Source organism: Scyliorhinus canicula, chromosome 18 (genome assembly GCF_902713615.1).
Source record: "Scyliorhinus canicula chromosome 18, sScyCan1.1, whole genome shotgun sequence".
In the NCBI taxonomy this organism is placed as follows: domain Eukaryota; kingdom Metazoa; phylum Chordata; class Chondrichthyes; order Carcharhiniformes; family Scyliorhinidae; genus Scyliorhinus; species Scyliorhinus canicula.
The window spans coordinates 128,620,032-128,642,015 of NC_052163.1; the positions used below are offsets into that span (position 1 = coordinate 128,620,032).

General features: G+C 46.7%; 1 protein-coding gene across 2 annotated transcripts in view; it reads right to left on the bottom strand.

Moving 5' to 3' along the window:
- The window catches only part of midn (midnolin), a 35,954-nt gene extending 16,096 nt beyond the window's left edge, over window positions 1–19,858 (bottom strand). Inside the window, exons 1-4 of one of the 2 annotated variants that reach the window (XM_038778336.1) lie at window positions 18,786–18,997; window positions 13,587–14,125; window positions 13,253–13,340; window positions 13,065–13,127 (exon numbers count right to left, since the gene is read on the bottom strand). In XM_038778336.1, the coding sequence (XP_038634264.1) occupies window positions 13,065–13,127; window positions 13,253–13,340; window positions 13,587–13,798 (363 nt within the window). In that variant the 5' untranslated portion in view covers window positions 13,799–14,125; window positions 18,786–18,997. Of the gene's footprint in view, window positions 1–13,064; window positions 13,128–13,252; window positions 13,341–13,586; window positions 14,126–18,785; window positions 18,998–19,753 lie in introns of those variants that run through there. The other variant, XM_038778335.1, reaches the window with a different exon arrangement.
- Between the last annotated feature and the right edge of the window lie 2,126 nt (window positions 19,859–21,984).

Genomic DNA, 21,984 nt, shown 5'->3' on the forward strand with positions numbered 1-21,984 from the left:
TTAACAGAATTCGTCTTTTTTAAATATGAAGTTGCCTACGCACAATTCAAGTCCAACTCAAATTCTTTGTTGTACAGATGCCAAATGAAAATTAAATCTCTGCAAATTCAAAATGGCAAAGGCAGGTACAGTAAGGAATAATCGTGACTAAATGTCACATTTACAATTGAATCCTACTGTAAAGAGTCTAAAGCTCCAATAAAGTGGCAAACCTTTAGTTGGTGAAGCAATCGACTCTGGGTTCAGTGTAGCAAATAAATTATTTTGCATCTGTTTTATGTAACAGAGATGACAAGTCAAGCCTGAAGCATTCAAGCACTTTCTACTTTCAATTTCCAGAGTTCATCATGGAAAATGGAGATTTGGCACATATCTACTTAATATTCAAGGTGATATTCCAGTACTTTACAGCGGTGGTCAATCTGCATGGCGCAAGAACACATATCTAAATGGAGAGCACTCAATTATTGAAAGCAGAATCGGCCACATTTTGTGAAGTGTCACTGCTTGCCAGAGTTGCGAACTAATGCACAGAAATCTCAACTTGGGAGGACTTGTAAAATTAGAGCTCTTGATTAATTAGTTTCATTGGAAACACTTCCTTTGGAGAATGTGAGCCTTTTCTCTGCTCCTCTCCTGAAGGGGACAGCGGAATTCTGGGCTAGGTTGGGAAGGCGGAGCCTTCATGAGTAACCTCAGCAGGTATGGGAATTGAACCCATACTGCTGGTCTCGCTCTGCATCACAAACCAGCTATCCAGCCAACTTGAGCTAAACCATTGTAACATCCCTAGTGGTGATAAGAGACAATCTAACTTGGATCTAAACCACACTTTCATTGGACACATTGGGCAGGATCTACCAGTCGCGAGGCACAAGATGACCGGTAAGATCCCACTTCTGGGATTTTCCCAACTCCCTATGCCTTGCGAGATCTAAAGCGATCACACAATGTGAATCCCGTCCATTGTGGATAGGGCAGGATCACTATCTAGCAAATTAGAGCGGGGCAGCTAGTCTCACTTTAATCTCTGTTACCCGAGATCTAACCAAGGTGTCGGATCGAACTCCCTTGCCGTTAGCGGCCTAAGGCAAGTGCTGTTCAGTGCTGGTCTCCAGAAACTGAACAATACTTGTGGGGGTCTCCAAGAGGATTGGAGGCCCCAGATACATGCGCTCTGGGCAGGATGGTTCCCTGGTACGGCTGGTGCCACTTGGGTAGCCTGGCACTGCCAGCCTGGCTCTGCCACGTTGACATTTTGTTGGTGCGGCAGTGATTGGGCCAGGGGGGTACCCTGTGCAGGTGTGGTCCGGGGTTCCCCTTTTAATGAGCTGGGGTGGGGGTGGGAGACTTGAGATGGCAATGCCACCGATCTCTCGCTGCACTGAGGAATTCCGGTCAGCGAAGCTTGCCAGTGCTGAAACCGGGGCTAAGTGCGGGCCCATAGGGGTGTTCCTCGCAGAAGCCACCAATCTACCCAAATGGGCTCTGGGAAACACCTGGTTAATTTTGCGGTATGGGACTCTGTCCACAGGGACTTTTGGGTAGATCGCACCCGTTGTTACACTTTTATTTTTAGAAAAATGGGTGAAAGTTGATTAGAATCCCTCCCAACAATGGTAATTCAATGGTAACAAAGAATGCTTATCTTTGTTTAATTTTGTGCTTGGGGAGTGACTATATGGATTGGTGTCTGACAAAGGCTTTATGCTCTTTCCGACGTTTTGACAGTAATTAATTCTGTATATTTTAATGTCAAAATCACCTACGTGCCTTTACAGCCTGTACTCTAGGGAGTTAATAGGCTGATATTGCTGGTCTCTGTACATCTGCAACTCTGTGTTTAAATGACACAATTGTTGGCTGCAATGAGTGTGCATCACAGATTCAGATGATGCGCCCACTGTACTTTTATATCTACCATTTATTTCTACCAGCTGTGATATTTACATTTCTCACTTGCGCACTCAGAGTGCTAGTCACAGGCAGTCGAGGAGAATGACTGGAAAAATGAAATGAATTGGAAAAGGTAGAACAATTAGTTGTATGCCTGCTTCAATCCAGTCTGCGCACCAAAGCGTTGGAGAGAACCAACACCAAGAGATAATGCCAAATGGGTTTCCGTACACACCCCAAGTCCTTGTGACTCTTCACTTGTGCTCATTGACATCTCCAAGAGCCCTCAAATCCTCTGCTTTCCCTACAGTACTTGAGCAAGAACTCTTCTATAAATGGTGCTGCATCCTAGCAGCTGCAATCCACTATGCCCATGGTTTAAGCCTCAATAATAACAACCAAGCTGGCAGGGAATCTAAAGAATGCCACTGACTGATGGCAATTCATCTCCAACTGCTGAGCTCGAGCACCTGATTGTTAGGGAAACCAGATGGCTAAAGATCGGAAATATAATCCACTTTGGCAGAGCAATCTTTCAACGTCTATCACAGCCACTCGAGGCAGTGAGGCCCCTTGCAGGTATAGACTGCCAACCTCCACAAGAGGTTGAGACACGATTTCAAAGCAACCTTGGGGCACATTCTTCACATCATTGTGGCTGGATGGAGACTGAGGAATTGAAGTTCTACATTCAAAATTTGGAAACCGGAACAGCAATCTCGGGAAGACATTGGGCTGCATCCCAAAATCTATTCTGTAAAATATGGATTTTATTAGAGGGGTGAATTTTCAGAAACAGATACTGAAGATTTAATCTTTATACAAACAATATCTTCAGTCTCATAAAAATGAAGCTTTTGCTCGGAGCTTGGCACTCTAATTTATTTCAGTCCAAGTTACATTTGGTTTTGTTATTCACCTTTTCTCCACTTACTAATTTGAATAAAATCCAAGAAATTTTCATTTTAGACACTATCTTAGGGCAATATCAAATTAGGCCTCGATATTAAATACGGGGTTCCCGATCACTCCAGAATTTGGCAACACCATCCTGTGATTGTTCACATTACCTTTTTCACAGAAAAACGACAGTACAAACGGCACACTAACAATGGGGAAGAGAAAGTATAGTCACAGTCTGATAGGTCTCTCAGCAGACTGAACGTTTATACACACACTCTGTCATAACCATATATGGTGATGGATTCAACCTCCTCAATAAACCTGAAGTGCTCTGCATGTTCTGCTACTGAGCTATGCTATCTCAGCTCCAGGAGCTAAAACCCAACAGTCATTCAAAATTGACTATATACAATTTATTTCAAAAAATAAAACACTTTCAAACACCTATTCACAAGGAGAATCATAGAATTTACAGTGCAGAAGGAGGCCATTCGGCCCATCGAGTCTGCACCGGTCCTTTGAAAGAGGACCCTACTTAAGACCACACCTCCACCCTACCCTGTAACCCCACCTAACTTTTTTTTTGCACACTTAAGGGCAATTTTGCAAGGCCAATCCACCTAACCTGCACATCTTTGGACTGTGGAAGGAAACCGGAGCACCCAGAGGAAACCCACGTATACACGGGGAGAACGTGCAGACTCCGCACAGTGACCCAAGCCTGGAATCGATCCTGGAGCTGTGAAGCAACAGTGCTAACCCACTGTGCGACCGTGCCACCCAGGAAGATAGACTTGGGTCTCAACTGAACCTATACATTCTTAAATTATTACCAATCTACTCCCAATTAGGAACATATTGGCTGCGTAAAATGTCACAGGCCGCTTCAATTGTTAATGAACATTAGGATATGAGGTGTAAACTGTACACGATCCACACACCTGGGCAATTAGGCAAAAAAGTGTTTCAAGCTTATATATCTCAACAAAGGAACAAATAGATGTGTTCACCAGGAACAGTGCTGATTTAACATTCTGGTTAGACATCTAGACGTTTATACCCCACGCTTTTTATCCACCAAAATACACTGGCAATTCAATGATTTGCAGTATACATAGTAAACCTCTACTCAACCATATTTGGCAAAGAAATTGGGCAGTGAGGGGCTGGTGTTTTGAAATAAAATCTAAGCCTAGTTCATTTGCCCCTCCTGCATCCCATCCCATCAGCCAGCGCATGTTTAATCAGAACCACATATTTGTTTCCACGTACTGTAAATGAGAAATAATTTATCAAAACATCATTGGTTTGGATTCAATGATGAAAGTAATTGTTCATTATCACATCCCAATACTGAATTAAATTTATTAAACCTTCACAGGGGCAGTGCGGTGGCTTCACAGGGCCAGGGACCCTGGTTCAATCCCGTCCTTGGGAGACTGGGTGGAGTTTGCATTTTCTCCCAGTGTCTCCTCCGGGTGCTCCGGTTTCCTCCCACAGTCCAACGGTGCACAGGTTAGGTGGGGCCCTGGGGATGGGGTGCGGGCGAGGGAAAACAGAAAGAGAGTGCTCTCTCAGAGGGTCAGTGCAGGCTCGATCAGGCCAGATTGCCTCCTCCTGCACTGTAGGAACTCTATGGGCCAAATCGGACACTGTTGCAAAGACATAAAAGCACTTCATAATATGGGATGATGCCACATTAGCCCCTAGCCTGTGTGGTTATGCCTACCTACCTTAGCCTGGGCAGCGGTGTGGGCCCTGACAACTGGTTGCAGCAGTCCAAGCTACAACGACTATTATGCCGCAAATCCTTCGGAGTATGAATTTGATGGGGCCCTTGGTGATGCTTCTGACAGTAGAATCGGTCAGCAACACTCCAAATTTCTGGCTCACCCATGAAGGGAGGCCAGTGTGGTCTGAACCATAACGGAGTGTGACTTAAAAATTTCAAGAACATCAAAAGGGTGGTTGGGCGGTGGGGGGGGGGGGGTTAAAACATAATTAAAAAGCATTTAATAAGAGAAACAAACAGCTAAACTTTCAAATGGTTCAATGGGACAGACCAACAAAATAATGTAGAGCCAAACAGTCTTGTATAGTGTTAGCGGAATGCTAACACTATAGTTCAGAGCCCAGGGACAATGGAAGGCACAGCACAGGGAATGATTTATTTTATTTCCAGCCAACGGATAAGGTGAAGATTGCCTTTCTGCCTGTACTAAAGCCCAACCCCACCCACCATAAAATCATCCAACAATGATTACTGAGGGGGCTGAATGAGGAAATTAGGACTGCTTTTTAATTTAAAAAAAAACAAGTGTGGGGAAAGTGTGTGTCATTTTCCTAGTGCTCAACTACACAAAAAAAAAGTGACGACAAATTATGCCCCTCCATTCAGTTTTAGATTAAGGGGCTCCTTAAACAAACTTAAAATGGAAAAAAAGAGGCTAATGCTAAAGGAAGTACTTGCATCCAGGCGAAGTGTCATCGGGAAGTTAAAAGTTTGAATGAGTTTAAACAGTTTCACCACCTGCTGACGCCCTTGTGCAATGACACTATCTTTTTTTATCGGAAATAGAAATCGCATTAGTCAAACTGATCTTGCGTTATCCTGATCTCTATCCTCTAGATCCAGAAATGAAAAAGCCTTTGGGAAGCCAGGGAAAATAATTCAAGCGTTATCTGGCTGTGGAACTGGAACATGGCAGGTACTCATTACCCACACTGCAATTTCCAGGGCACCTTTTTCCGCCTTGTGCAAGAGGTCAGACTTTAAAGCACATTATTTGCATGAAACAGGCTTTATACAATCTAGAAATGACTAAGAGATTTGTATGCATGACAATCAGTGAAAAACACTACCCCTCGTTTAGAGGTTAACTTTCCTCCAATATTCGGCACAAAGTGTAAATCTGAAGCCTTCTCTTTCTGCGCTGCTGAAATAACCACAGATTTATAGAGGAAATGTCTCCATTTGCCATTCAGAATACTTTTCCACTTCCAAGTTTGTGATGAGCTATAGAACCCGAAAAGCCTGACCTTAACTAAACATGCAGGGAGCAGCGATGTGCTGCAACCTCAACTGCACATACAGTCCCTACAAGTCAAAATCATAAATCTCATCCCATCTGCTTTATGGAGAGGGCTCTGGAATTTGCAGTTCTTGGCCTCTCTCTGATCCCCCTCCTTCTCAGGAGGGAAAAAACAACACTGCTTAGAATTAAGCATGCTGCAAAACTTAATCAATAAGTTCCAGGGCACGCAAGTAATGTAGACCCGTACCAATCCCAGACCAGTGTAATTCAGGCTGATAAGGAACGTAGCCTAACCTCCCCCTACATCTTTGAAAGCCACCCTGGCTTTTTCAACCTACCAGCTGCCAAAGACTAACTGACGGCTCTTTGAAATTTAAGATGCAGACACTGACTCTCTCTTTTTCTAAAAAGAAAAACAAGCAGTAACAAAACACACAAACAAAATGCACCATATGTAAGTGTAGTCACGATGCAGCATCAGCTACCTGGTTAGTTAAGCCAACAATCAGCTTTTAATTGGTCACAGGCCCACACTAAAGAGTTTTTTCCCCTTATTCAAGCACGTAGCCGGCAGCGCAAACTCATAAGTGCTGTTGGGACAAAAACCTTTTTGGCAAAGGATTCCTTTTTTTGGTCCTGGGGTTATTCAAACCATGTAAAAACTGCTGCGGAAGGTACACCAGTGTGCATCATTCGACGCACGGTGTAAGTGACACTGAACAAAGAGAAATGTTGGTGGTGATATAGCATTTGCCACACACAATTTCCGCTAAAATGTGAAGGACACATTTTAAAACTCCGGTTCTGTATGTTGGCATGTTTCCCCACTGGAGTCCTGGTTTCATTTTATTTTGACTGTAAATTGTGCCAGTGGTAATCAAGTTGAAAGAAAAGCTGGAAAGCATATACTTGCAACCACAAAGCATCAAGTCTGCTAAACTGCAGCCTTCTGAAAATTCACTGCTGACAGACCCATTTATAGAGGTCCCCACAGTTCACAGAAACTCATCTGCAGCCAGTGTATTGCAGTCTTCATTGGTATGCAACCGCTCAACACACAAGACCATCTCAGTTCCCAATATTAGTGTACTTTTCTTCTGTATGCTCTTAAATTGCAAATCATATTAGTCTTTTCCCACCATACAAAATACCGGCCACAAGGACATGAGTAACAAAGTGGCATCTATTTTTTTAAATGTCTAAATAAGGAACCAAGTTTTACTATTTATTCAAAAATACACAATCAAAAAATGTTTTTTTTTCTAAAAAGAGAGCCATTTTCCTTAGCTGAATGGATAAAAGGCAGCCCTTATTTCAAAATATTTTCTTGGAATTCATACATAGTGAACCCATTCATTGTTTCCAGCCGCATTACAATAAAAACCACAACCACAGGCTCAGTGCTAATTGGATCTTGAAGGTGCTCCCCTGCACTCTAATCAGTCACGACTCAACCCACTTCACTCACAAAAGGAGGTGCAGTATCAAACTTTCAGGCGTCACAATTGCAGATTCTCCATCCGCCTCAGATGTAAAGCCATCAGGCATGTAGACTCGCCCCCGCATAAAAACAAAAGAATTTCACATGCACCTCTCTCTCGCCACCATATATAGCTACCTTAAGAGCTCTTAAAAAAAAACCCGTACTGCCACAAAAGCCCTTCAGCTGCCCGGATACAATGCCACCATTTCAATGTCTCCAGTAAGAGCCTTAAAAGGAGTGAATGGGCTTTTTGGGCTTGCTTGATGTTAATTCAATGAAAATTTATAGTATTCATGATGCTTTAAAATGCAAGGTTTACATGTACAATAAATAGAGCACAAGGTGGAGTGAATAATATCAAAAGAACAAAAGATGCTCAAAATTTAGTTCCATTCTATAGAACATACTAATTAGCAATTGAAGCGAAGATAGAGGTTCCAATGACCTAGCATTTACTGGAGGAGCAGAGGCAAAATAAGGCTCCTGCATAAAAGACAATATATGACAGTAGACCCTCATTCCTGCTCCGCTCTCTCAGTTTGACACGATTTAAAATAGGGCACGACTTCAGTATTCATTTTAAAATCTCCTTTGTAGTTTAAACATCATATAAACATCACTGAACCCTTCAGTTTGCATTGCTGCTGTTCCAACAATGACCATTTTAGATGTATGGAAGAGGAAAAAAAATCAGTATTTTGTGTATATGCATGTTTGTCTCTTTTAACCTTGCATCACAGCGAGCAATTTGAAATGCAGCATTTCCTTTTAAATGCCATGATTCAGTTGAGTGCTCTATTCCCTGGCCATCATTAGCTGAAGAAAAGAAAGAACTGCAGCCCACATACCAGCACAAACTCATTTTTCATTCATACTCTAGCTGCTAAAAATAATCCATACCCTGAACGCAATAGAGGGGAGACTAAAAAAGAAATCTTGTGTTACTTGAAAAGGCCACAGAGACTGGATATAAAATCATATCCTGAAGTCTAATTAAATGAGTGCTGCGTGCAGACTGGATCTTCCTACCGACCGGTTCCTTGATTAATCTCTGTACCTTGCAATGTCTTAACCCGAACAGGAATGTTTTCTAAAACTAATCAGCAGATTAGCCAAATGTTTAAAATTCATTGTTTAAATGTTTAAAATACGTATACAACAACTTGCATGTGTACATTTTGTATATATACGCATACTTTTAATGCAAGACACCTCACAGGAGTATTAGTAAATAAAATTTGACACTTGAACCTTGTAACAATATATTCAGACTGGACGTTTTAGTCAGGGGTAGATCTGAAAGATTATCTTTTTAAAAAATAAATTTAGAGTACCCAATTCATTTTTTCCAATTGAGGGGCAATTTAGCGTGGCCAATCCACCAACCCTGCACATCTTTGTGCACGCAAACATGGGGAGAATGTACAAGCTCCACACGTACAGTGACTCAGAGCCGGAATCGAACCTGGGACCTCGGCGCCGTGAAACTGCAGTGTGACCACTGCGCCACCGTGCTGCCCTCTGAAAGATTATCTTGAAAGGGGGGTAAAAAGGGAGATAATTCCGGAGTTCAGGGCCCAGGCAGCTGAAAGTGTGGCCGGCAATGATGGAACAATTAATATGGAGATGTGCAAGAGGCCAGAATAGGGGTAGTGATCTTGGAGGATTGTAAAACTGGAGGAGGTTATAGATGAGGAGTGTTCCCACTCAGTTGGATATTACAGGAGGAGGAGTGGTGTTAGGGATGAATTATGTGGTCAACAGTGTCAAATTCCTACAGATATGATCTGAAACAAAGTGGTACAAAGCCTTCTTGATGAAGGTGCCAGATAAACATTGGATATACAGCAACATGTCTTTCAGCACAACAATTATGCCAAACTCAAGCCTTCTGCCATATTTCCTCATCTAAATCAACCATACGTCTCTATTCCCCACTCCCTGTTATACTTCAATGGATACAGAGCCATGGTGGATAAATGAAGTCAAGATACAGATAGCTCTGGGCAGGTTCAAAGGGCCGTAAATGCAGAGGGCCAAAAATGCATTTTTCACTTTTCTTTTAAAGAAAGAGAAAAAAATTCACCACTTGAACCTTTTTGGGGGGGGGGGGGGGGGGGAAAGATTTTTTTGTTTTTGTTTTTGATTGATCCATTTCGAGAACTGGTCAGTCAGATCAATCAGAAACATTGTTCAAGCATTTGGTTTATCTCCTTTCTAAACAAAGTGCTCCTCCATAACCTTAATGTAACTCACTTTGTGCTGTTACTCAGTATATGACCTCCCTGAAATGGGAGGCAGCATCAGGGCTTTGTTTGACCAGCTTTCAAATAGTCTGCACTCAGCAGAATGGTCTTCCTCTCAACAGGAAGAGATACAAATGAAAAAATAAACAACTGACGAGAGTGAAGGGGGGGTGGATTCAGTTAGTGAGGCAAGACACTCGCTCACATTGCAGCTTTACCGGATTGGGTAAAATAAGACTTTAAATGATAAATCTCAAGGACTAGTTTCATGAACTGGACCTTTGCGCTTACAAAAGTGCAGGTGAGCAAAAAGGGCACTTAAACTGGGCTGTTGAATGGTGAGCCAGTTATCTAGAGCCAGTTATCTGGCAGCAGGGTAGCATGGTGGTTAGCATAAATGCTTCACAGCTCCAGGGTCCCAGGTTCGATTCCCGGCTGGGTCACTGTCTGTGCGGAGTCTGCACGTCCTCCCCCTGTGTGCGTGGGTTTCCTCCGGGTGCTCCGGTTTCCTCCCACAGTCCAAAGATGTGCGGGTTAGGTGGATTGGCCATGCTAAATTGCCCGTAGTGTCCTAATAAAAGTAAGGTTAAGGGGGGGTTGTTGGGTTACGGGTATAGGGTGGATACGTGGGTTTGAGTAGGGTGATCATGGCTCGGCACAACATTGAGGGCCGAAGGGCCTGTTCTGTGCTGTACTGTTCTATTCTATTCTATTCTATAGCAGTGACGTTATTACACACGTTAAAACTGCAGATGCCCCCCAGTTAAATGCAATGAAGTGTGACTGAGCTGGAGCGGTTGATCACCTAACTTTTCCCCATTTGCAGCTGAACTAGATGCCATTTCTTAATTAATACTCCAATTCTTACTCGGGCATGGCAGATCAAAACAACCCGAACTTGGGTTTGCACCAGAAAATGCCCACACTTGACCAGGCAAAGTAAATTATCAAATCGTATTTAAAGGTTAGTGAAAATTAAACACGTCACTTGGCAAATGCTGTAATTAGCACCAATTAGCAAGCCAGCATAATCCTTTGTATGAGGTGATTATTTTTCCAGTTTTAAAGGAGGTGGACTTGTTATCTTATTCCACATATATGTTTGACAACACAGTGTGTGTTTTGGCAACTCTGACGCAGCTACAATCTACGTCATTGTTATGCCTCTGCTATTCTGGATCACAAATTTCCAGGATGTGTGTCCTTCCCGAAGGGAGAGGAGGCGGAGTGGGAGGGAGGAGGAGGAGGAATCTGCAGCTTGCAATAAAAGGAATTCTACCCGGAATTTAATGTTCTTTGACTCAGATCCATAAAATGCAAGAACAAGCTGTGATGCCAAGATTGGCTGATGGTAGCTCAGCTCACACACACAAATAAGGATCATGATCAGGGTGGAATAGTAGGCCCAGTTATAAGTACATGAAGAGGTCACTTTATACTGACGGCCCTGGAACAAAGCTATTTTCAGTGGCCATTATTCATGCAATCATTAAGACCACGTGGTGCACTGGCTGATGAGGGTTTGACTACAAGAAATGTGCTTCCTCCACCCCATTCCATCAGCGTGACTTTGGTGACTGAAGACAGGATTTCCAGTTTAAAAATACACACTCCCCAGGAAACCAAGGAAATATGCTTATCTACAATGGCAGACCTGTCTGAGCAGTGTTGAGAGAGAGAGAGAAATTATAAAGCTGAAATTGCTTGTTTAATATTCCCTGTATCCAATCGGCAAAATATACATTAAGTATTGAAATGCAATGGCTGGCAGGATTTAGATTTGTCACATAAGCAGCTGGCCCCAGAGACCCTCATTACCTGTATAAATAAAATATTACAATTGATTCAGAGGATGCTGCAAAGTCATTGGTGTGTGCCTCAGTCTGATCTGATAGTGCTGTAAGCCAATTACATTCAAACAAGATTTAGCTGTTTATAGTTTTTTAAAAAAGGAATCAACTGTGGGCTTCCAAATGTAGCTTATACATGGCAACACAGCTCGTTAACCTTGATACCAAATGATTGCACAAATGGCAGAGGTTTTATTTTATGTAAAAAAAATAAGCCAAATGCTGAGGATGTTGCAACAAGAACAGAGGATGAGGCTGAAAAATCGCAGTAGTGTCTGGATAGCTGGCTCCAAAGGTAAACTGTTATGCCTCCTGATGGCAGATCTGTCAGCATCTACCAGGACAGGAAATAGTTAATGCCTGGAGTCAGCTATCTGGATCTTCTGAGATTTTCCAGCCTCCCCAGTCCTCGATATACATGATAGGAAATGGATGGTCAGTTTGAGTTTAGCTGACATTTTGTTGTTGGGATTGTGTGTGTGTGTGGGTGGATGGCGGGGGGCATTGGTAGGAGGGGAGATAGATGAGGTCAAGATTGAACTGTTGGGTTAGTGGGTGTGGGGGTGTGGAGCCTGGCCCACTGGGCTACAGATCTGGCACTGACCTGGAACAAAAGGAGAGGCTTTCAGCTTTGAGGAATGTGGCAGACAGCTTGGGGGCGGGTCTGACAGTCTGTCTGGGTGGCAGCAGGGAGCAAGCACCGCCCAGAGTCACCGCCCCATCCCCAGTACTTCAAAAGGAAATACCCCAGCAAGCAGGAACCGTTGCAATAGCCAAGTGCAGCCTTTAGTCTGGGGTTGTCTCTGCTCTTGTCAGGGATTTTTTTTTTGTTATCAGCAGTTAACCATTCCGAACCTTCAACAACAATGACAAAAAAGTCACACTCATTGGCAGGCGAATTAGTCAGCAGTCCCACTGTGGAGGGGGCACCGATGGGGGTAATTGGGATTAGAAGAGAAAACATTGTGGACAGTGCTGGTAGTTCCACAGTCCTGGAAATCTAGTGGAGGGAGAGAGAGAGAAGAGAGCGAGGAAACAATAAGGGGAGAAGCTTGTGACTGTGGGGTCAGGGCTACGGGAGGTCTACACGCCGTCACCAGAGGGAGGAGTTTGGGGGGGGGGGGCGAACAATATTGTGTGTGTAGATTAAACACTGGGCTGTCGCCAAGGAGCTCGCAACTGCTGCATGAAATACGCACAGCCCGAACAATACAGGGAGGGGGGGGGGGGAGAAGGGACAGAGAGGTGGGGGGGAGGAAGGGACAGAGAGGGGGGGGGGGGTCTCCGGGCGTTTTGAAGAGCTGCTCTGTAAAACATTCAGACCCATCCGAGAGGCTGAATTCACAGTGAAATTATCATAGCGATTGATGGAAATGTAGTTTTAAAAAACACCAATAAACCTAACTGACGGAATGGAAATGATTGGAGAACAATGTAACATGCACACACATTTGTTCATAAATGTGAAACTAACACGAATCCATTCCCACATAAAAGGCACCTCATAAAAGGTCCAAAATACAGCAGATATCATTTCGGGAGCCTGGCAAGTTAGCGTTTAATTTCCAAACAATGATATGTATTCAGAATGTGACACCGGCTGACTATCAGTCGTGTTGCATTTACTGTGTTATTGCCTTTAAAATCTCACCTGAGTTTCCGTTAAGCTTTCCAAAGCCTGCATTACCGATTGCTCCGGACGAGAAGCTTGAGACTTGCGGAGACAAAATGTTATTAAAAAGATTTAATGAGAGCCCAAAGTGTCTTCACAGAAAGAAAAAAGAAATAAATGCGCCGGCAGACACTGAACGCATGGATATTGGATAAAGCAGAGCTTACCATGAGTCCAGCTTCCACGGTGGGGACAAGAGTGAGTTTGCTTCCTTCTGCTATCCCGTGGTCCTGTAGCTTCCCCGAATTTAAACGCCTAAAAAAAAGTTAAAAGCTCAGAAATACACCTCCATATATGGAGCATTTAAATGGCATAAACACAGGGAAAAGGCACAAGCTTCACCAATGAGTTCAAAAGTACATCCTAATGGAAAGTTTACATCGCTCACTACCATAAACTAACAAAGTTAACAGTGGGTTAGGAATGACGACTGCTTGGCACACAAACTGGTCATGGAAATCGGGGTTGAGGCTTTGCTTCAGAACAAAGGGCTGTACGTACGTCTCTTTGTGCAAGAGGACGAGACGCTCCTTGGCAACCTTCAAACGCTGCGATAACCTCCTTTTGAGTCCTTCCACTGTCTCGTCTACTGGAACAGAGAGATCATACTGGGCTCCGGTCGTCGTATTGATCACTACACGCATTGAAGGCTCGTTTTGATGGGCCTCGCAAGTTGGGGCTCGGCTACAGCTCCTGGTGCTTGTATGGTCCATTCGATTACCTTTGATCGGTCTCGCACAAACAAAAAGTCCCCCAGACACTGAAAGGAATCAATGCAACGCGGACTGGAGAGGATGAAAATCCCAACGCTCTGCTGGCGGAAGATGAACCAAGTGGGGGCGATTTTCTCTCTCCGTTTGGGATCCTCCGGCTTTTGTGTTGGGAAGGAGCCTGGGGGGGGTATCAATGGGCAGAGTGATGGGGTACGGATTGGGTAGCCGTGCTGTGGGGGTGAGAGTGCCGCCTGTCTGCTTGCCCAGCCAGCCCCGGTGTGGGCGCCTCCAGCGCGATCGCCGCCAGAATAATCCCGCACGGCGGCTCTGTAACAAAGAAAACACAGCGTCAGCCAATCAGCGGCCGCGGCCTCCCCGAACGTATCCACCTGTTCCCCAGCACCAGCCAATCGCCCGCCGGTCCCATTGTGACGTCACGGGCCGCCCCGACCCGCCCACTCCTCGCTCTCGACCATTCAGAAAAGTACGCCCACCCAAATCTCCCCCTCCTCCACAACCCAGCCCCTCAAACCACCCTCCCCCCTACGCAGCCCCTCAAACCACCCTCCCCCCCTACGCAGCCCCTCAAACCACCCTCCCCCCCTCAACCCAGCCCCTCAAACCACCCTCCCCCCCTACGCAGCCCCTCAAACCACCCTCCCCCCCTCAACCCAGCCCCTCAAACCACCCTCCCCCCTACACAGCCCCTCAAACCACCCTCCTCCACAACCCAGCCCCTCAAACCACCCTCCTCCACAACCCAGCCCCTCAAACCACCCTCCCCTACACAGCCCCTCAAACCACCCTCCCCCTACACAGCCCCTCAAACCACCCTCCCCCTACACAGCCCCTCAAACCACCCTCCTCCACAACCCAGCCCCTCAAACCACCCTCCTCCACAACCCAGCCCCTCAAACCACCCTCCCCCCTACACAGCCCCTCAAACCACCCTCCCCCCTACACAGCCCCTCAAACCACCCTCCCCCCTACACAGCCCCTCAAACCACCCTCCCCCCTACACAGCCCCTCAAACCACCCTCCTCCACAACCCAGCCCCTCAAACCACCCTCCCCCTACACAGCCCCTCAAACCCCCCTCCCCCTACACAGCCCCTCAAACCACCCTCCCCCCTACACAGCCCCTCAAACCACCCTCCCCCCTACACAGCCCCTCAAACCACCCTCCTCCACAACCCAGCCCCTCAAACCACCCTCCCCCCTACACAGCCCCTCAAACCACCCTCCCCCCTACACAGCCCCTCAAACCACCCTCCCCCCTACACAGCCCCTCAAACCACCCTCCCCCCTACACAGCCCCTCAAACCACCCTCCTCCACAACCCAGCCCCTCAAACCACCCTCCCCCTACACAGCCCCTCAAACCCCCCTCCCCCTACACAGCCCCTCAAACCACCCTCCCCATCCTTAAACCCCCAAACCCTCCTCCTCCCCCCAACCCCCAGCCCAGCCCCTCAAACCACTCTCCCCCCCAACCCAGCCCCTCAAACCACTCTCCTCCCCCAACCCAGCCCCTCAAACCACTCTCCTCCCCCAACCCAGCCCCTCAAACCACCCTCCTCCCCATCCTCTAATCCCCACCCCCAAACCCCCCTCCTGCCCCCAACCCCCACCGCCCCTAAACCCCCTTCCTGCCCCCAAACCCCCCCCACCCCAAACCACTCTCCTCCCCAAACCTCAAAACCCCTTCCTGCCCCCAAACCCTCCTCCGCCCCCCAACCCCCACCCCCAAACCGAGCAACCCAAACCACCCTCCTCCCCATCCTCAAACCCCCTTAACCCCCACCCTGCCCCTAATCCCCCAAACCCCCTCTTCCCCCACCCCCAACCACCCTCCTCCCCAAACCTCAAACTCCCAAACTCTCCTCCTCCCCCGCAACCCCCACACCCAGCACCCCAAACCACCCTCCTCTCCATTCCCCCCCTAACTCTCCCACCCCCTAAACTCCACCCCCACCCCAAACCACTCTCCTCCCCATCCGCAAACCCCCACCCTCCCCCTAACCCCCCTCCCTAACCCCCCTCCTGCCCCAACCCCTCTCCTGCCCCCAAACCCCAACTCCCCACCCAGCCACTCTGGACCTGAATTGGAATTCGCAATGAATTCAGAGACAAACGCTCCTGTTCCCAGGGAGCCGCAAACCTTCTGTAACTGCCGCAAAAACACTCGTCCCCCACCCCACCCGCAAACAGCCAGAGTTATTGAGGTTGCCCCCCACTAACAGCCAGAGTTATTGAGGTTGCCCCCCCCCGAACAGCCAATTAGAGGTTGCCCCCCCCAAACAGCCAGAGTTATTGAGGTTGCCCCCCCCAAACAGCCAGAGTTATTGAGGTTGCCCCCCCCCCGAACAGCCAATTAGAGGTTGCCCCCCCCCCAAACAGCCAGAGTTATTGAGGTTGCCCCCACCGAACAGCCAATTAGAGGTTGCCCCCCCAAACAGCCAGAGTTATTGAGGTTGCCCCCCCCCCCCGAACAGCCAATTAGAGGTTGCCCCCCCCAAACAGCCAGAGTTATTGAGGTTGCCCCCCCGAACAGCCAGTTAGAGGTTGCCCCCCCACCCCCCCCACCCCCCCCCCCAAACAGCCAGAGTTATTGAGGTTGCCCCCCCCGAACAGCCAGTTAGAGGTTGCCCCCCACCCCCCCCCCCCCCCCCCAAACAGCCAGAGTTATTGAGGTCCCCCCCATACCCCAGGTTGCACCGTCTGTTGGAAATGTCGATTTTCCATTTGTTGAATGCCAACATCACAATAACCACGTATTTGAGCTTGAGAATGAATCAAACGCGCCCCCCCCCCCCCCCCCCCAGGAAAGCAGATGCATTTGTAGGTGAAACACTTCAGCAATAACACTCCGTGCAATTTCCATCGCCAATCTCTGACAATAGAACTGATTCTTTCTGTCCCGTTTCCCCCCCCCCCCCCCCCCCTCACCGAGCAAATGCTAATTTTGTCCAATTCATAAATGCAGCGAGAAAGCTGGAGAAAGCCAGCGAGGCGTTTTGCCAGCCAGTAATGTATTAGTCCCGAATCTGGCCGGTGAGCCGCTTCAGAGAAAAGCGCTGAGTCGAAATTGGACTTTATTCTAATGTCATCTAGGCCGTTTTAGCTGGGGGGGGGGGGGGGGGGGGGGCTTTACTTAAATGCCGGGCCACTCCTGTAAGGTAACCATTAAACAGCTGGAATACTCCCCCCCCCCCCCCCCCCCATTTAGACACTCCAGCTTCGGGAGTGATCATAGCCAGAATTATAAGCATTCCGATGACTATTTATCGGTGCATCAGTACTATGAAATATATTAATGAAATCCTCCGCCTGCTGTTATCTAACTCACAGCACACACTAACTCACACACACACTAACTCACACACACACTAACTCACACACACACACACTAACTCACACACACACTAACTCACAGCACACACACTAACACTAACTCGCACACACGCACTAACACTAACACACACACTAACTCACACACACTAACTCTAACTCACACACAAACACACACACACACTAACTCACACAGTAACACTAACTCACACACACACTAACACTAACGCTCACACAGTAACACTAACTCACACACACACTAACTCACACAGTAACACTAACTCACACACACTAACTCACACAGTAACACTAACACACACACTAACACTAACTCACACACACGCTAACACTAACTCTCACACAGTAACACTAACTCACACACACACTAACTCACACAGTAACACTAACACACACACTAACACTAACTCTCACACAGTAACACTAACTCTCACACAGTAACACTAACTCACACACACTAACTCACACAGTAACACTAACTCACACACACACTAACTCACACAGTAAACACTAACACACACACAGTAACACTAATTCACACACACACTAACTCACACAGTAAACACTAACACACACACACTAACACTAACTCACACACACACTAACACACACACACACTAACACTAACTCACACACACACTAACACTAACACACACACACTAACTCATAGCACACACACTAACACTAACACACACACACTAACACTAACTCACACACACACTAACACACACACACACTAACACTAACTCACACACACACTAACACTAACACACACACACTAACACTAACTCACACACACACTAACACACACACACACTAACACTAACTCACACACACACTAACACTAACTCACACACACACTAACACACACACACACACACTAACACTAACTCACACACACACTAACACACACACACACACACTAACACTAACTCACACACACTAACAGTAACTCACACACACACTAACACTAACACTAACTCACACACACTAACACTAACACTAACACACACACTAACACTAACACTAACTCACACACACTAACACTAACTCACACACACTAACACTAACACACACACTAACTCATAGCACACACACTAACATTAACTAACTCACAGCACACACGGGCAACAACGCCTCCTCCTGACAAAGTGTGATACTGCCTCACCGAATCAAAAGCGACGAAATGGCCAGGTCCTCATCAAACAAATGCCTCAAACTTTCACCAAACATTTGGTGCTGGAAGAAGCAACCGTTTGGGGATCCCGGACAAGAGATCTGGGCTGACAACAACAAAATGTAGAGGGGGGGGGGGGGGGGGGGGTCATTCAACAGTTAAATGGTGCAGCAAACTTATCCCACATTGAATCGCCACAGCACTAGTAAAACGGTGCTCATTCTCCCCTTTCTGCACTGCACTAAAGGTTTTAAAATCAGTCGCAATAAGTTACAGCCATTTATTTCTGTGCCATGGAATTTCTCCACTGTACATCTTTTTTAATGTCCACAATGATGGTTTAAGCTTTTTTTAAAAAACAAATTAACGATTTCGCCGCATCAATTTTTCACGCGATGAAAGTGACCGGCTAGTTCCAGAGCAATGGCATTCTGATGACTTACCCGTTTTATTTAAATAGAGCGTATTGTTCAGGAGTAAAGTTCACTTCATTAACAGGCTCCTGGAGCCGGGGCACAGATTGTAAATCCCTTTCAGGCCGGGAGGGTAGGGTAGATGGCAGTACCCCCTGAAGTTGCTGCTTTAAATGCTCGGCTGGGGGGAGGTTGTCTCGGTATTTAAGCGGATAGACGTGACGCTGACGCCGGGGTGTGGTGGGAGTCTGGAAATGCAGGAACCGCTTGGCAGAGATCAAGCAGCAAAGGCGGGGCTAGACTCACCCCCCCCCCCCCCCCCCCCCCCCCCCCCAGCAGTGTTTCACTTTTGCAAATCCGAGAGTAAAGTACATTTCCCAAACCCCGGCTCCATCAAAGCAAAAGCCCCCCCCCCCCCCCCTTCCCTTTGCTAAGATTGGCAGCGAGCTGCCACCCTGGGGGCACTCTCCTGGCACACAGCACAGCTACGCCATTACGTGGTTAGCTGGTGTCATAACAAACGGTTTCTAATCAACAGCAGCCAGAACTGGGACATGAGTAACGCATTTCTCCGCCTTGGGCGCTATCAGCGTCACCAAACGTACGTTCCCCCCCCTCCAAAAAAAAACAAGTCAATTCTAATTAAGCTGGCGTTACACTTACTGTTGTTAGTCTGCTCTTTCCGATAAAAGTATTTAATATCGGATAGACGTGACTGCCTGTCTGCAATTCTAATGATCAAATGCATCCAATGTACTATTCTAATTCCAGCGCGGAATTAATCCCACAGGTTTAGACAGCAGTGCGGATCAATAATGCTTATTAGCCTTTAGACTATGACAAACACAGATTTATTGAATAATCTCTGATTTGCATAAAATACTAAAGCAAGGAGCTGGAATCATGTTTGTGCACACGGAGTTGATGCTCTCAAAACAGTGCATTAATAATCTGTCTCAGGGTTTGTCAAAATAACTTTCTCTCTGACTCATACTTACTGTCATTCTAAAGTCAGCACTTTGGGGAATGACTTGAGCAAAGAAGCCGTTCCTGTTCCTGGCAGCAATGCCTCACACAGCAACACATTTTTCACATTATAACATCACTGCACGGTTTGTATTAGTGAGCTGCTTTTGGACAAAGCTTTTAAGCTATGGGTTCGTCTACAAAACCCGTGCACTGGGGATAGTTTAAGGTTGAAATGCATGCAGGACAGGAGGGGGGATTTATCCAATCCATTACCAAGCTGCATTGTTAAATCAATGGTGTTTGAAGCAAAAGTTTTTTTTAAAAGTTAAACTTAATTCTCATGTTACAGTGACCAAAGAGGCATGATCCTGAAATGTTATTTTAAGACGGTTGATAAATGTCATTCTCTCCTGGTTAGGATGTCATCCCCGAGGTTGAGGCTATCAGCTATGGCTGTGACCCCGGGTGCTTCAATCTGTGTGTCGTTCAAGAACCTGGAGTGAATGGCTTCTCATATTGATTCGCAGGAAACTCCTGTTAGCAGATGGAGAAAGAATTACAGAGGCCAAACTCTGTCTCTATAAACATGTAACGAGATACCGAGCACATAGTGTGCCCGATGGATCACCGGCTGCCAGCTCGGCGCTGACTCACAGCCAGCTGCCTCTGCAATTGCACCGGTGCTGATGTGGACACAGTAGTGTCTCTGTGGTGAAATGCAGAGCCACAGGAAGTGACAAATCTGGGAGAATGCTGTGCCTCCACAGCAACCTGCTGGACTGGTTTGTGAAGGAGGGCACAGTGGCAGAGCTGGTTTTTTTTGGACGAGACAATCTTTGTGAATTCACCAGGGCTTTTAAACAATGGGGAGTTGGTCAACACGTACAGAGTTCTGGGGGGCACCATTGCCACTCAGTTCCATGCCTATCCCTCCCACTTCTCTTTATTCAAACTCTGTGTGATCAGGACTGTGGTCATTCTCACCGTTGCCATGGTACAGTCTAGCCCTCCTATTCCATTACCTCTTACTTGGCCTACTTCTATCTTAAATTATTCCTGCTCTACTTGTCCCAACATACCGGGAACGTATCCAGGAACAGCATCTCCTCCCACACCTGCAGCCACCTCAGATAGGCCCCCACCCCACCAAATTCCTATCTTTGATCTCCTCTTAGCACTTCATGGCTCTGCATTGCAGAGGTTGCTGCGGAATGTGTCCCAGTGGGAAAGGATAAACGTCAAGAATGGGAGAGATGGAACAAGCAACAAGAGATAGAGATAATCATAGAATCACCGAATTTACAGTGCAGAAGAAAGCCATGCAGCCCATCGAGTCCACACAAGCCCTTGGAAAGACCACCCTCACTAAGCCAAAATTGAACTCTTTGGGTATTAAGGGACAATTGTATCATGGCCAATCCACCTAACCTGCACATCTTTGGACTGTGGGAGGAAACCGGAGCACCCGGAGGCAATCCACGCAGACACGGGGAGAACGTGCAAACTCCACACAGTCACCCAAGGCCAGAATTGAACCCGGATCCCTGGAACTGTGAGGCAGCAGTGCGAACCACTGTGTCACCCTTTCATCCTTAAGTAAGTAAAGTCTCCATAGTCCTAGGTGACCATAGGCTGCTTTCCCCTTTGAGGGGGAGAGCTGACTGGTGGTGATTTAACCTGAGGGTCATCAAACCTCAGGCGAGGGGCAAGGTTGCGAAGTGGGATCTTTGTGAAGAACCTCAGCCAGTATGAAAATTGAACCCATGTTGCTGACCTTTCTCAGCATCAGGAACCAGATGTCTTGCCAACTGAGCTAAATCAGCCCCTTCATCCTTAATGTACCTCATCATTTATATGGAAGTCTTGTGCACCAAGTCCCCATGAGAGGTCTGCATTTAAAAGTTTATTATGAAAGCCAACGGCATTCCTTATGCATCTCTGCTGGTGTTCCTTGCACATTTCCTATAGTCAATTCTTAATAGAATCATATTAGCCCTACAGTGCAGAAGGAGGCCATTCAGCCCATTGAGTCTGCACCAACCCTCCGAAAGAGCACTCTACTTAGGCCCATCCCACCCTATCCCTGTAACCTAACCTGCACATCTTTGGACACTAAGGAGAAATTCACCTAACCTGGACTGTGGGAGGAAACCAGAGCACCGGAGGAAACCCACGCAGACATGAGGAGAACATGCAAACTCCACACAGACAGGCACCTGAGGCCAGAATTGAACCTGGGTCCCTGGTGCTGTGAGGCAGC